Below are 15,305 nucleotides of genomic sequence, written 5' to 3'. Positions count from 1 at the left end.
TGAGTCCTGCGTCTTCTGTAATGACCACCAGCGTCACAGCCAAAGTAGCCCCAAATCTGCAACCAACAGATGAGAGACCTTGAAAAGTCAAAAATATAAACTTTTATTCATCTCAATAATAAAAAGTCTGGGGAGGGGCATCAATGGTTTCACAGGGGGGTGGTACCAGGCCGGGGCACATCACACCCTGTAATATTGTCCATTTTGGATCATACAGTTGAACAAAGTGGCAAAACAAGTTTTACTTTGTGATTCCACGGCGCCCCCTGCTATAGAGAGATGGCTCTGACACCTCAACTAAAGCAAAATGAGACTGCACTGTGGAGGCAACACCATATAGCAATAACCTCCCGCTATACTGTGCCCATTACTGTTGGAGTGAATTCACATATGGCAGTTTAGTTGCAGCTTCCATTGCTATCCCAGTGTATATATGTACAGGATGATTTCTACTGTAAGGACACAGCTGTACCCATTGGCAGAACACAAAACATCTCAAGAAAGTACAAAATATAAAGCAGAGTCTCTAGAAAAATACAACAGTCTTGTAATAAAATAAGCCCTGAGCTGGAACCCGGGGGTGCCCTGCCCCCACTAATACTGGAGGTAATATGTGCGTTGGAGTGATGGGCGGCTCCACCATGAAATGAGTTACGCTTGCACACTAGTGCCTCGGAGAGGAGTCAGCCTGCCCCTTAATGGGCGCCCCTTGAGACGCAGTGAAGGATTTTCTTGCAAGGGCTCAACGCTCTATCCCTGCAGTGCAGGCCTTTCGGGATAAAGCCTAGATGGTGAAATCTGTGACCAGCAGGGAGGAAGTAAAGGGCAACCGTTATGCCAGATTAAAGGAAGATCCAGAGAAATTTGGATTATTGACGGACCCTTCTGTCCCTGTAATCTACGGCCAGGTGACTCCATGACTCTTGACATGACAGGATGGAGGACGCAGCCCAGAATCAGTCACATCTCCTCTAGGGAAGAAGGTTTGGATGTGAGAAGATGCCACTGGAGCCGTCAGTGCAGCGCCGTGTAAATCTCGTACATTCACAGATATCGGGAGCGGATCTCTCCGGTAACAACTAATACACCAGGACCTTCCAGCCAGGATGGAAAAAGGAGCATCCAAAATACAGAGCATCACATGACTGTTCCAGGAGCCAATCAAAGACGACCTCCCGATTGTTAGAGCCGATGGTCACTCTACGCCTTTGTTGTGGCCCCTCGTTGTTCCCTCCGAGGGTGACAAGCTCCATGTCAAAGGTGATGGTGGTTCCTGGGGAGACCGGCGGCAGCTGATTGGTCATCTCCTTACCATTCACATAGACGGCACCTACAAGAGAGACAGGATATGAAGTCCGCCTGCCGTGCAGGATCCCGGGATATGCAGTGTGGCCCAAGGGAAACTCACCACTGGAGCTGATACACACGGCTCCATCCCTCTGCATGGAGTCCAGGCCGTCCTTCCCAACACAAACTCCAATGCTATCTCTCCGGTCTGAGCCGCCACTTGTCTCCACCCTGTAGGGGGGACAACATGGTTATGCAGGTGCAGTCCGAGATTATGACCCTATCCCAGGGGGAGGTCCCTATCATAAATTCATTACTGGGGTGGTTGCAGGCATGAGTTTCTTGGGTCAATAGGGTATACAAGAGTAACCTGAACAAAACGTCCCCCCATCCTCTCAGGAGCCTACAGTAGGGATTAACACGTGCTCCTCTTACCTGAATGTCAATGTCTGGCCCAGGTAGTACGTGGCAGCTTTGGAGTAGAGGACGCCTTGCTGCGGCGAATCGTTGCGCAGCGCTATGTTCCTGCGGCTGCTCAGGCTGTAACCCTCCAGTCCTGGACTCCACTCTGCAGAAGACAATGAGCGGTCACCAGCGCACGTGACAAACAGCAGGAGGCAGCAGAGAGCAGAACACTCACCATGTGGGACAAGGGAGGTGCGACCCAGCTGTGGCACGCTCCATGGGCTCCACTCCTGACGACCGTCCCCCCTGGAGCAAACTCTGAACTGATAGTCAACGTTGGGATCAATGTGAAGGACAAGAAACTCGCACTCGCTGCCCACGTAGGTGTCCTCAAAGTGGCCACAAGCGTTCTTACGATACTGAAGACGATAGTCCTGAGCTACAAAGTCATCATCCACCTGAGAGCAGACAGAGAATCAGTGGGGGGGGCACAGCATGGATGAAGGGGAAGGCAGGGGAAACGGCAGAGGGGGAGGCAGGGCAACGGCAGAGCAGTAGAGGGGGAGGCAGGGCATCGGCAGAGCGGCGGAGGGGGTGCTATGGTCAAAGAAAAACATTCACTGTTCATACTGCATAAGGTTATTTTAGCGTGTATGTCATTATAAACTCACTAATACCAAATATAACACAATTTTAAGGTTTATGATGTAATTCGGTAGTGAACCATTTTTAGTATTTTATTTTATTCTTTTAAACAAAAACTTTATTTATTCCTGGTAAGTTGTCTGACCACTAGGGGGCCCGAGTGCTGTCTAATACACTGCAATGTTTCTGTACCACTGTATTACAGGCCTTAGACTGACACTCGTATTATTATTATTATTTATTTATATAGCACCATTAATTCCATGGTGCATTTTTCGGACTATAAGACGCACCTAGGTTTTAGAGGAGGAAAATAGGGAAAAAAAATTTGGAAGCAAAAAATGGTAAAATATTTAATATATGGGAGTTGTAGTTTTGCAACAGCTGCAAGGCCACATTGACAGGTGACCCTGCAGCTGTACGGGGACGCATAGAGTGTTTTTTTTTGCGGGGCCAGAAGTACTTTTTAGTTATACCATTTTGGGGACTATATATTGCTTAGATCACCTTGTATTGAAAAAAAAAACGGTGGTTTATGATATATGATTTTCTACTTATATATATATATATATATATATTCTAGGGACAGGAGGTGATTTAGAACTTTTATTTATTTCATATTTTTAAAGTTTTTTTTTTTGTTTTTTTTTTACTATTTTATTCCCCCCCGGGGGCTTGAACCTGCAGTCACTTGATTGCAAGTCCCATAGACGGCAATACAACTGTATTGCCGTCTATGGGACATTCTGTGTATTAGTATTACGGCTGGTCATAGAGACCAGCCGCAATACTAATATAGCCGTGACAGGCCTGGGAGACTCATTAGGCTCCCGGCTCTCACCCGAACAGGTCGGCTCCTGCGATATCGCCGCGCAGGAGCCGGCCTGCAACTTCACAGGTACGGGGCCGGTGGGGACCGGCCCCGGGGGAGAAGGGGCCGCTGATGCTGACCCGGCATCCGCTGTACTAGAGAGGCGGATGCCGGCGAGGGATAGACGCCGGGGCCTGAGACATCGCTGCGCTCCTCTGCCCTGCATGAAGCCAGCGGCAGGGGGGACGGAGGAGCGGAATAGCATCGCCGCTGCTGGCTTCATGCAGGACAGAGGAGCACAGCGATGTCTCAGGCCCCGGCGTCTATCCCTTGCCGACATCCGCCTCTCTATTACGGCGGGTGCCAGGCGCCACATTCAGACTATAAGACGCACCCTTCTTTTCCCCCCAAATTTGGGGGAAAAAAAGTGCGTCTTATAGTCCGAAAAATACGGTATATATTAGATGCTGCCTCTGGCAGAGTGTGATAGGTTACCTTTAGAGATGAGCGAATAGTATTCAAAACTCATTCCTCGCTCCCATAGGAATGCATGGGAGAGGCCGTACAGCAAGGGGTTAAGCACCAGCCACTTAACCCCTTGCTGTACAGCTGCGCCCAAACATTCCTATGGGAGTGACGTATTCTAAACTCTAGTTTCGAATACTATTTGCTCATCTCTAGTTACCTTAAATGACTAGTTTGGGGGCCTTCAATTGATACCCATCACTATAACAGCACAGGCACCTCCCCAATCATGCTGTAGGGGTGCTGCTGAGGAGACAGAGATCCTTACAAACCCCTTAGATGTCGCAGTGATTGCAGAATCTAAGGGGTTAAACAGCCCTATAATACCTGCGCCATGTTCTGCTGCATTATTACAGCTTGTCACATCCTCTACACCAGGATACATCACCCCCGGGACCCTCACTAGTTACCAGCGTGGGGCACCAAGTACCCTGCCCCTTCAGGGATCTTATACTGATCATTTAGCCTGTAGAGGTTCTTCATGGGCACAGTCTGGGGGGTGTAAGGACCACATGCCGCAGAATAAGACCATCCAATCAGATCTGGCTCTGTTCACTGACAGCAAGCAGATGTGTCCAGAAGCTTTCAGTGAATTACCTTGCACCATCGCACCAGGATCCCGCCCGGTCTCTCCATCAGCTCCTCGATCTGCACCGGGGGTCTGGACGCCACTGCTCCGTGCTTACAGATGTGATCTCTGGCGATGGACAGGAAGGTGTCGTCCAGCTGAGCGGAGAGGCAGGGGACCTCCACCAACGAGGGGACCTCCGGCAAACTGCATACACCAGACAGTGACTACTGAGCCCCGAGGCTCCCAACCCTGTTCACAGCCCCCCAAATCTCCCCACCCCCTCACCTGTCCAGCTGGATGTGTAGAGCTTTGTTGGTGAAGTTACATAGGTTCTGATGGTCTACGTTGTTACAGGACACAGCGGCCTCTCCTGGAGGGCAGAGGAATTACAGGTCACTCAGAGAGTATGCCCCGATATATACAGTTGTCACCCCCATCTGTACAGAGGATACACCCAGCCCACCTTCCTTTAGCAGTCCATCCGCGGTGCTGACCCCTTGCTCCAGCAGCTTCTGACAGTCGTCCAGTGGTTTGATGTTCTCGTGCTGGATGGCGTCCACCTGCTGCAGCAGCGCCACCAGGCGGTCATCCAGCATCTTACATACGGCATTCTTCATATCTTGGAAATGCTGCCGAAGGGTGTCCTGGGTCTGAGTGGCACTGTCCTGGATCTGGAGGGAGAGGCCATTATAATAGGCTCCGGACCGACATCACATATTACAGGTGACACATATTACAGGTGACACATATTACAGGCTCCGCAGCCATTTATTATATAGTAGAAACTGAAGTGATATCACATATTACAGCAGAGTTAACCCGAACTTCTGCAATAGTTTAAACTACTGCAGCGCGATATCTTATCACAGAAGACAACAAAGACCAATGAAGAATGGTTTTTCCCACTGACTATTCATCGGCATTTGTTGTCTTCTGTGTTCAGATATTTTGCTGCAGCAGTTTAACCAATTGCAGAAGTTCGGGTTAACTCTGCTACATCTGTATAATACAGACTTTGGAGCAATATTACATATTACAGGCTCAGAGCGATATGTTACATATTACAGGCTCAGAGCGATATATCACATATTACAGGCTCAGAGCGATATGTTACATATTACAGGCTCAGAGCGATATGTTACATATTACAGGCTCAGAGCGATATGTTACATATTACAGGCTCAGAGCGATATATCACATATTACAGGCTCAGAGTGATATATCACATATTACAGGCTCAGAGCGATTTATTACATATTACAGGCTCAGAGCAATATATTACATATTACAGGCTCAGAGCGATATATCACATATTAGAGGGTCAGAGCAATATATTACATATTACAGGCTCAGAGCGATATGTTACATATTACAGGCTCATAGCGATATGTTACATATTACAGGCTCAGAGCGATTTATTACATATTACAGGCTCAGAGCGATATGTTACATATTACAGGCTCATAGCGATATGTTACATATTACAGGCTCAGAGCAATATATTACATATTACAGGCTCAGAGCGATTTATTACATATTACAGGCTCAGAGCGATATGTTACATATTACAGGCTCATAGCGATATGTTACATATTACAGGCTCAGAGCAATATATTACATATTACAGGCTCAGAGCGATTTATTACATATTACAGGCTCAGAGCAATATATTACATATTACAGGCTCAGAGCGATTTATTACATATTACAGGCTCAGAGCGATATGTTACATATTACAGGCTCATAGCGATATGTTACATATTACAGGCTCAGAGCGATATATCACATATTACAGGCTCAGAGCAATATATTACATATTACAGGCTCATAGCGATATGTTACATATTACAGGCTCATAGCGATATGTTACATATTACAGGCTCATAGCGATATGTTACATATTACAGGCTCAGAGCGATATGTTACATATTACAGGCTCAGAGCGTTGTATCAGATATTACAGGCTCATAGCAATATATTACATATTACAGGCTCAGAGCGATAGGTTACATAATAAAGGCTCAGAGGGATATGTTACATATTACAGGCTCAGAGCGATATGTTACATATTACAGGGTCAGAGCGAAATGTTACATATTACAGGCTCAGAGGGATATGTTACATATTACAGGCTCAGAGCGATATATTACAAGCACAGACTAGCAGGAAATGATGAAAGCCGCTCACATCTCGCACAGGAAGGCGTCTGGTTAGAGAAGTTTCCTCCTGGGGTTGGGGTGGGGGGTGTTTCAAAGCAGAGGCTGCAGAGACGCCTCACCTGCCCTAGCACATGTCCCCCTGAAATCTCACCATCGTCATGCTGACTGCTTCCCCACACTATAAATCTATATACAGACTGGTCACAGGACATGGCGCTGCTCTCATATTGCGGGGTCTTCACAATTCTTTACAAATTCAATGACAATCCCCCCCCCCCCCCCCCCGCAGCGGGGAGAGACACCTTAAGACGCCTCGCAGGAAATAAGGAAGATGCCAGGAAGTAAATGATGTGAGGAGTAGAGACAGACCAGGCGGCACCCTCTCCATCCACCACACACTATGGGGGACTTGTGTATATAGATGAGGAGGGGGCACAATGTATATACAGCAAGTAACCAATATCCACAACAAGATGTATCCACTTACTCTACACCCCCCACTACAATGTGACATTTGAGGGCTCCCACTGTCTTGTAAAGGTGCCTAATAATGAGGGGAGGCAGTCTGTCTGCTACTGTAGGGGGTTCCTGAATTTGGGGTGGGGGTCTTGCACTGTAGGGGGGCTCTTGTATTGGGGAAGTGTCTGACACTGAAAGGGGGACTCTGGCTCTGTAGGGGGCTCCTGTATTGGGGGGTGTCTAGCACTGTAGGGGGCTACTGTATTGGGGGGTGTCTGACACTATAGGGGGCTCCTGTATTGGGGGTGTCTGGCACTGTAGGGGGCTCCTGTATTGGGGGGTGTCTGGCACTGTAGGGGGCTCCTGTATTGGGGGGTGTCTGGCACTGTAGGGGGCTCCTGTATTGGGGGGTGTCTGGCACTGTAGGGGGCTCCTGTACTGGGGGGTGTCTGGCACTGTAGGGGGCTCCTGTATTGGGGGGGTGTCTGGCACTGTAGTCGGCTCCTGTATTGGGGGGTGTCTGGCACTGTAGTCGGCTCCTGTATTGGGGGGTGACTGGCACTGTAGGGGGCTCCTGTATTGGGGGGTGTCTGGCACTGTAGGGGGCTCCTGTATTGGGGGGTGTCTGGCACTGTAGGGGGTTCCTGTATTGGGGGGGTGTCTGGCACTGTAGGGGGCTCCTGTATTGGGGGTGTCTGGCACTGTAGGGGGCTCCTGTATTGGGGGGTGTCTGGCACTGTAGGGGGCTCCTGTATTGGGGGGTGTCTGGCACTGTAGGGGGCTCCTGTATTGGGGGGTGTCTGGCACTGTAGGGGGCTCCTGTATTGGGGGTGTCTGGCACTGTAGGGGGCTCCTGTATTGGGGGGTGTCTGGCACTGTAGGGGGCTCCTGTATTGGGGGGTGTCTGGCACTGTAGGGGGCTCCTGTATTGGGGGGTGTCTGGCACTGTAGTCGGCTCCTGTATTGGGGGTGTCTGGCACTGTAGTCGGCTCCTGTATTGAGGGTGTCTGGCACTGTAGGGGGCTCCTGTATTGGGGGGTGTCTGGTACTGTAGGGGGCTCCTGTATTGGGGGGTGACTGGCACTGTAGGGGGCTCCTGTATTGGGGGGTGACTGGCACTGTAGGGGGCTCTTGTATTGGGGGGTGACTGGCACTGTAGGGGGCTCCTGTATTGGGGGGTGACTGGCACTGTAGGGGGCTCCTGTATTGGGGGGTGACTGGCACTGTAGGGGGCTCCTGTATTGGGGGGTGTCTGGTACTGTAGGGGGCTCCTGTATTGGGGGGTAACTGGCACTGTAGGGGGCTCCTGTATTGGGGGGTGACTGGCACTGTAGGGGGCTCCTGTATTGGGGGGTGACTGGCACTGTAAGGGGCTCCTGTATTGGGGGGTGTCTGGCACTGTAGTCGGCTCCTGTATTGAGGGTGTCTGGCACTGTAGGGGGCTCCTGTATTGGGGGGTGTCTGGCACTGTAGTCGGCTCCTGTATTGGGGGGGCGTCTGGCACTGTAGGGGGCTCCTGTATTGGGGGTGTCTGGCACTGTAGGGGGCTCCTGTATTGGGGGGTGTCTGGCACTGTAGGGGGCTCCTGTATTGGGGGGTGTCTGGCACTGTAGGGGGCTCCTGTATTGGGGGGTGTCTGGCACTGTAGGGGGCTCCTGTATTGGGGGGTGTCTGGCACTGTAGGGGGCTCCTGTATTGGGGGTGTCTGGCACTGTAGGGGGCTCCTGTATTGGGGGGTGTCTGGCACTGTAGGGGGCTCCTGTATTGGGGGGTGTCTGGCACTGTAGGGGGCTCCTGTATTGGGGGGTGTCTGGCACTGTAGGGGGCTCCTGTATTGGGGGGTGTCTGGCACTGTAGGGGGCTCCTGTATTGGGGGGGTGTCTGGCACTGTAGGGGGCTCCTGTATTGGGGGGTGTCTGGCACTGTAGGGGGCTCCTGTATTGGGGGGTGTCTGGCACTGTATGGGGCTCCTGTATTGGGGGGTGTCTGGCACTGTAGGGGGCTCCTGTATTGGGGGGTGTCTGGCACTGTAGTCGGCTCCTGTATTGGGGGTGTCTGGCACTGTAGTCGGCTCCTGTATTGAGGGTGTCTGGCACTGTAGTCGGCTCCTGTATTGAGGGTGTCTGGCACTGTAGGGGGCTCCTGTATTGGGGGGTGTCTGGTACTGTAGGGGGCTCCTGTATTGGGGGGTGACTGGCACTGTAGGGGGCTCCTGTATTGGGGGGTGACTGGCACTGTAGGGGGCTCTTGTATTGGGGGGTGACTGGCACTGTAGGGGGCTCCTGTATTGGGGGGTGACTGGCACTGTAGGGGGCTCCTGTATTGGGGGGTGACTGGCACTGTAGGGGGCTCCTGTATTGGGGGGTGACTGGCACTGTAGGGGGCTCCTGTATTGGGGGGTGTCTGGTACTGTAGGGGGCTCCTGTATTGGGGGGTGACTGGCACTGTAGGGGGCTCCTGTATTGGGGGGTGACTGGCACTGTAGGGGGCTCCTGTATTGGGGGGTGACTGGCACTGTAGGGGGCTCCTGTATTGGGGGGTGACTGGCACTGTAGGGGGCTACTGTATTGGGGGGTGACTGGCACTGTAGGGGGCTCCTGTATTGGGGGGTGACTGGCACTGTAGGGGGCTCTTGTATTGGGGGGTGACTGGCACTGTAGGGGGCTCCTGTATTGGGGGGTGACTGGCACTGTAGGGGGCTCCTGTATTGGGGGGTGACTGGCACTGTAGGGGGCTCCTGTATTGGGGGGTGTCTGGCACTGTAGGGGGCTCCTGTATTGGGGGGTGTCTGGCACTGTAGGGGGTTCCTGTATTGGGGGGTGTCTGGTACTGTAGGGGGCTCCTGTATTGGGGGGTGACTGGCACTGTAGGGGGCTCCTGTATTGGGGGGTGACTGGCACTGTAGGGGGCTCCTGTATTGGGGGGTGACTGGCACTGTAGGGGGCTCCTGTATTGGGGGGTGACTGGCACTGTAGGGGGCTCCTGTATTGGGGGGTGTCTGGTACTGTAGGGGGTTCCTGTATTGGGGGGTGTCTGGCACTGTAGGGGGCTCCTATATTGGGGGGTGTCTGGCACTGTAGGGGGCTCCTGTATTGGGGGGTGACTGGCACTGTAGGGGGTTCCTGTATTGGGGGGTGACTGGCACTGTAGGGGGCTCCTGTATTGGGGGGTGTCTGGCACTGTAGGGGGTTCCTGTATTGGGGGGTGTCTGGTACTGTAGGGGGCTCCTGTATTGGGGGGTGTCTGGCACTGTAGGGGGTTCCTGTATTGGGGGGTGACTGGCACTGTAGGGGGTTCCTGTATTGGGGGGTGTCTGGTACTGTAGGGGGCTCCTGTATTGGGGGGTGTCTGGCACTGTAGGGGGCTCCTGTATTGGGGGGTGTCTGGCACTGTAGGGGGCTCCTGTATTGGGGGGTGTCTGGTACTGTAGGGGGTTCCTGTATTGGGGGGTGACTGGCACTGTAGGGGGCTCCTGTATTGGGGGGTGTCTGGCACTGTAGGGGGCTCCTGTATTGGGGGGTGTCTGGCACTGTAGGGGGCTCCTGTATTGGGGGGTGTCTGGCACTGTAGGGGGCTCCTGTATTGGGGGGTGACTGGCACTGTAGGGGGCTCCTGTATTGGGGGGGTGTCTGGCACTGTAGGGGGCTCCTGTATTGGGGGGTGTCTGGCACTGTAGGGGGCTCCTGTATTGGGGGGTGTCTGGCACTGTAGGGGGCTCCTGTATTGGGGGGTGTCTGGTACTGTAGGGGGTTCCTGTATTGGGGGGTGACTGGCACTGTAGGGGGCTCCTGTATTGGGGGGTGACTGGCACTGTAGGGGGCTCCTGTATTGGGGGGTGTCTGGTACTGTAGGGGGTTCCTGTATTGGGGGGTGACTGGCACTGTAGGGGGCTCCTGTATTGGGGGGTGTCTGGTACTGTAGGGGGTTCCTGTATTGGGGGGTGACTGGCACTGTAGGGGGCTCCTGTATTGGGGGGTGACTGGCACTGTAGGGGGCTCCTGTATTGGGGGGTGACTGGCACTGTAGGGGGCTCCTGCATTGGGGGGTGACTGGCACTGTAGGGGGCTCCTGCATTGGGGGGTGTCTGTCACTGTAGTCGGCTCCTGTCCCGGGGAGCTCACCTGCTTCCTGGCCTGGCTCAGCCCCTGCAGTCGGTGCTTGAGCTCCGCCCGGTAGTTCCTGGCCGCCTCCATGCTCTCCTTGGCCTCCAGTAACAGTCCGTCCAGCTCCTCCATCATCCCGCTACTCTCCGCCAGCTCTGCCCTCAACTGCGGAAACTCCGGCACACTACAAGTCCCGTCATCCTCCCCGACACGGGGGCGCGGCTGCCGGAAACTTCTATGCAAAGCTTTATTAGTAGCTGCAAGCCCCGACATAGGCTCGGGCCCCGTCATTATCATAGTGATCTCTGGCAGTATCCACTGCACTTCTGGAATTCTGTTCATTGACCAGGGGGCGCTCACAGCCTCTTTGTACATGTGACTATGGGGGATTGTAGAAGAGGTCCCTGGGGTGTCAGCTGTCACTATGTAGCCGGGGGGCACAATCACCCCATCACCCCCAGTTGGACCCCGCACCGACCTCCTAACTGCCTATAGTGAGACTATGTGCAATACTGTGTTTACTGTGCAATACTGTGCTCATTCACACTTGAGTTTTTTGGCAGCGGATTTTGACGCAGAATTAGTCTCAAAATCTGCTGCCAAAAACAGCTCCCTTTAACTTCAACTAGTAAGAGAAAAAAGCGACCTGCCCCTTCTTCCCGCAGCGCGAGACTCCCTCCGGATTAGGCCCATTCATTCAGGCCTAGTCCGGAGCAGGATGCCGCCATGGGATGTCGGTGCACTTCATCAGCATTCAGACGCGGCTAGCTTCACAGTATGTTCACACGCGGAATCCATTTTCTGTCATGTGAACATACCCTTATAGTACATTGCATTGGGGATCACAAATCCCAGGTTTAATTATTTTTTTTAAAAAAAGAAAAAAATATAATATTCTAGCAGGAGGACCCGGCTGCACACGGGGATATTTAATTTTTTGTTTGTGCAGTGGCCCCATAAGAATTGCCCGGTTTTGCACTGGTGTATTTTGTATGTCGTTTGTGTGTGTGTATATCAGTCTGGATATCAGTGGAAAACCTGCGATCGGTTGTTATGGATACCTGATGTAAAGCTGTGTGTATGTGACCTTGTGTAACAGTGCCATCCACAGTGCCCCGCCCCTTTAAGGCTGACATACAGCAATAAAGAAAAATGACTGGGTTGCTATGGAAACATGGAGTGAAGCTCTAATCCTCCAGTGTGTGGTCCTGTGTGCAGAGCTGTATATCTAATCCTCCTGCGTGTGGTCCTGTGTGCAGAGCTGTGTATCTAATCCTCCAGTGTGTGGTCCTGTGTGCAGAGCTGTATATCTAATCCTCCTGCGTGTGGTCCTGTGTGCAGAGCTGTATATCTAACCCTCCTGCGTGTGGTCCTGTGTGCAGAGCTGTGTATCTAATCCTCCTGCGTGTGGTCCTGTGTGCAGAGCTGTATATCTAACCCTCCTGCGTGTGGTCCTGTGTGCAGAGCTGTGTATCTAATCCTCCTGCGTGTGGTCCTGTGTGCAGAGCTGTATATCTAACCCTCCTGCGTGTGGTCCTGTGTGCAGAGCTGTGTATCTAATCCTCCTGCGTGTGGTCCTGTGTGCAGAGCTGTATATCTAACCCTCCTGCGTGTGGTCCTGTGTGCAGAGCTGTGTATCTAATCCTCCTGCGTGTGGTCCTGTGTGCAGAGCTGTGTATCTAATCCTCCAGTGTGTGGTCCTGTGTGCAGAGCTGTATATCTAATCCTCCTGCGTGTGGTCCTGTGTGCAGAGCTGTATATCTAACCCTCCTGCGTGTGGTCCTGTGTGCAGAGCTGTGTATCTAATCCTCCTGCGTGTGGTCCTGTGTGCAGAGCTGTATATCTAACCCTCCTGCGTGTGGTCCTGTGTGCAGAGCTGTGTATCTAATCCTCCTGCGTGTGGTCCTGTGTGCAGAGCTGTATATCTAACCCTCCTGCGTGTGGTCCTGTGTGCAGAGCTGTGTATCTAATCCTCCTGCGTGTGGTCCTGTGTGCAGAGCTGTATATCTAACCCTCCTGCGTGTGGTCCTGTGTGCAGAGCTGTGTATCTAATCCTCCAGTGTGTGGTCCTGTGTGCAGAGCTGTATATCTAACCCTCCTGCGTGTGGTCCTGTGTGCAGAGCTGTGTATCTAATCCTCCTGCGTGTGGTCCTGTGTGCAGAGCTGTATATCTAACCCTCCTGCGTGTGGTCCTGTGTGCAGAGCTGTGTATCTAATCCTCCTGCGTGTGGTCCTGTGTGCAGAGCTGTATATCTAACCCTCCTGCGTGTGGTCCTGTGTGCAGAGCTGTGTATCTAATCCTCCTGCGTGTGGTCCTGTGTGCAGAGCTGTATATCTAAACCTCCTGCGTGTGGTCCTGTGTGCAGAAGCGCATATCTAATCCTCCAGCGTGTGGTGCTGTGTACTGATGTGCGTATCTAATCCTCTGGTGTGTGGAACTGTGTGCATACAGGGGTATCTAATCTTCCAGTGTGTGCTACTGTGTGCTGACACTCGTATCTAATCCTCCAACATGTGGAACTGTGTGCAGATGCACGTATCTAATCCTCCGGCGTGTGAAACTGTGTGCAGATGCACGTATCTAATCCTCCGGCGTGTGAAACTGTGTGCTGATGCGCGAATCTAATCCTCCAGCGTGTGGTACTGTGTACAGAGCCGCATATCTAAACCTCCGGCGTGTAGTACTGTGTGCAGAGCTGTGTATCTAATCCTCCAGCATGTGGTTCTGTGTGCAGACACGTATATCTAATCTTCCGGCGTGTGGAACTGTGTGCAGATGGGGGTATCTAATCCTCCGGCGTGCGGTACTGTGTACTGAGGCATGTATCTAATCCTCTGGCGTGTTATACTGTGTGCTGATCTGTGTATCTAATCCTCTGATGCGTTTATCTCAGTTTGGATTGTGCATGCGGAGTGACGGTGTGAATGGCAGTTGGAATATGAGTGAAAGACTTGCAGGTTTGTATTGGCTAATGCCGGTCATTGTTTTGGGAAAGCTGTATCTCTGGAACAGTACATCCAAGAGTTGAGGCCCAGTCTTAAATGTTCCTGAACACCTGATGTATCTGTGTGCCAAATTTGGTGAAGATCGGTCCAGTCGTTTGGTCGCACATAAAGAACAGATACTCATTTTTATATATATGAGATAATGTTTCAAAAACGCACCTATGCAAAAAAAAAAAAAAAACTGCAATGCGCAAAATAATGTATTTATGTATTGTAATGTAATGTATTCATGCAGGGCAGGAGCGTAGCGATGTCGCAGGCACCCGTGTCGGCATCTAACACTCCCCGGCATCCGTCTCTCTATTACAGCAGATGCCGGGTCTGTATTGGCATTGTGAAGGCTGGAGAACTGACTGGTCTCACCATCTATGAGCGTGCATGCAGGGCCAGCGGCATCTCGCCGCTGGCTTTGCATACGTAACCCCGCCCACCAATGATGCAACAAAGCAGGAAGAAAGAAGAATTTACAGCAGCGAAGACTGGTGCGTATGCGACGTGGGAATACCCCTTTAACTTCCAGGCATCTTCCTGTGGGATGGCGCCTTCTTTTTCTGATTCCCGGGTGCGCTCTTCTCCCATCGTTGTTCTGAGCACTGCTGCTGATAATCTACCTCAGGGGTAGGGAACCTTTGGCTCTCCAGCTGCTGTGAAACTACAACTCCCAGCATGCTCCATTCGCTTCCATGGGAGTTCCAAGAACAGCAATGCAAGTATGTATGCTGGGAGTTGTAGTTTTGCAACAGCTGGAGAGCCGTACGTTCCCTACCCCTGATCTACCTGCTGCCTACACAGTACAGGTGGATCATCACACAGAGCAATGGTGGGAGAAGAGCGCGCCCGGGAATCAGAAAAGAAGAAGGAGACATCCCGCGGCGAGATGCCTGGAAGGAAGAGGTAAGTATATAATGGGATTGGAGGTTAGGCTGAGAGGAGATAGTAGTGGCCAGGAGGGAGGGGAGAGTGAGGTGAGAGGGGTTAGTACGGAAGTGAGGCTGCTTTCACACGAAGTAACGCTCCACTCATTCTGACATGTAAGCACGTGTCAGAGCGCGGTGCTTCAAAAGAGATCCCGTTGACTTCAATGGGTGCCGTCTTACGCATGCTACCCATTGAAATCAATGGGAGGCTTTTTAACCCATTGACTTCAATGTGTGACGCGCGTAAGACGGCACCCATTGAAGTCAACGGGATGTTTTGAAGCGCCACGCTCTGACACGTGTTTACATGTCAGAATGAGCGGCGCGTTACTCCGTGTGAAAGCAGCCTTACATAGCAGGAAGCTGAACCATGTACACAAATGCAGAAGATACCAGGAGCTCCCAGAGACATCCAGA

General features: G+C 52.1%; 1 protein-coding gene across 1 annotated transcript; it reads right to left on the bottom strand.

Moving 5' to 3' along the window:
• Positions 1 to 139: 139 nt before the first annotated feature.
• On the bottom strand, positions 140 to 11,164 carry CRLF3 (cytokine receptor like factor 3). Its single transcript, XM_075278431.1, has 8 exons — positions 10,984 to 11,164; positions 4,708 to 4,915; positions 4,530 to 4,614; positions 4,271 to 4,448; positions 1,928 to 2,150; positions 1,723 to 1,855; positions 1,409 to 1,518; positions 140 to 1,330 (listed from the first exon to the last, which is right to left on the bottom strand). The coding sequence occupies exons 1-8, from the start codon at positions 11,098 to 11,100 to the stop codon at positions 1,080 to 1,082; spliced, it is 1,305 nt and encodes a 434-aa protein (XP_075134532.1). The 5' UTR covers positions 11,101 to 11,164; the 3' UTR covers positions 140 to 1,079.
• Positions 11,165 to 15,305: the final 4,141 nt, after the last annotated feature.

The sequence above is a fragment of the Leptodactylus fuscus genome, chromosome 6 (assembly GCF_031893055.1).
Source record: "Leptodactylus fuscus isolate aLepFus1 chromosome 6, aLepFus1.hap2, whole genome shotgun sequence".
In the NCBI taxonomy this organism is placed as follows: domain Eukaryota; kingdom Metazoa; phylum Chordata; class Amphibia; order Anura; family Leptodactylidae; genus Leptodactylus; species Leptodactylus fuscus.
Note: the sequence above shows the minus strand (reverse complement) of the source record. Positions and strands in the feature narration are given on the sequence as shown.

What these genes read in the sequence shown, in the direction of transcription:
- CRLF3 (XM_075278431.1), bottom strand. Translation starts at nt 11,100, where the DNA reads ATGATGGAGGAGCTGGACGGACTGTTACTGGAGGCCAAGGAGAGCATG. An exon ending in GGATGGACTGCTAAAGGAAG is followed by an intron (nt 4,615 to 4,707) that starts GTGGGCTGGGTG and finishes TCTGCCCTCCAG; the next exon opens with GAGAGGCCGCTGTGTCCTGT. An exon ending in CACCTCCCTTGTCCCACATG is followed by an intron (nt 1,856 to 1,927) that starts GTGAGTGTTCTG and finishes TGTCTTCTGCAG; the next exon opens with AGTGGAGTCCAGGACTGGAG.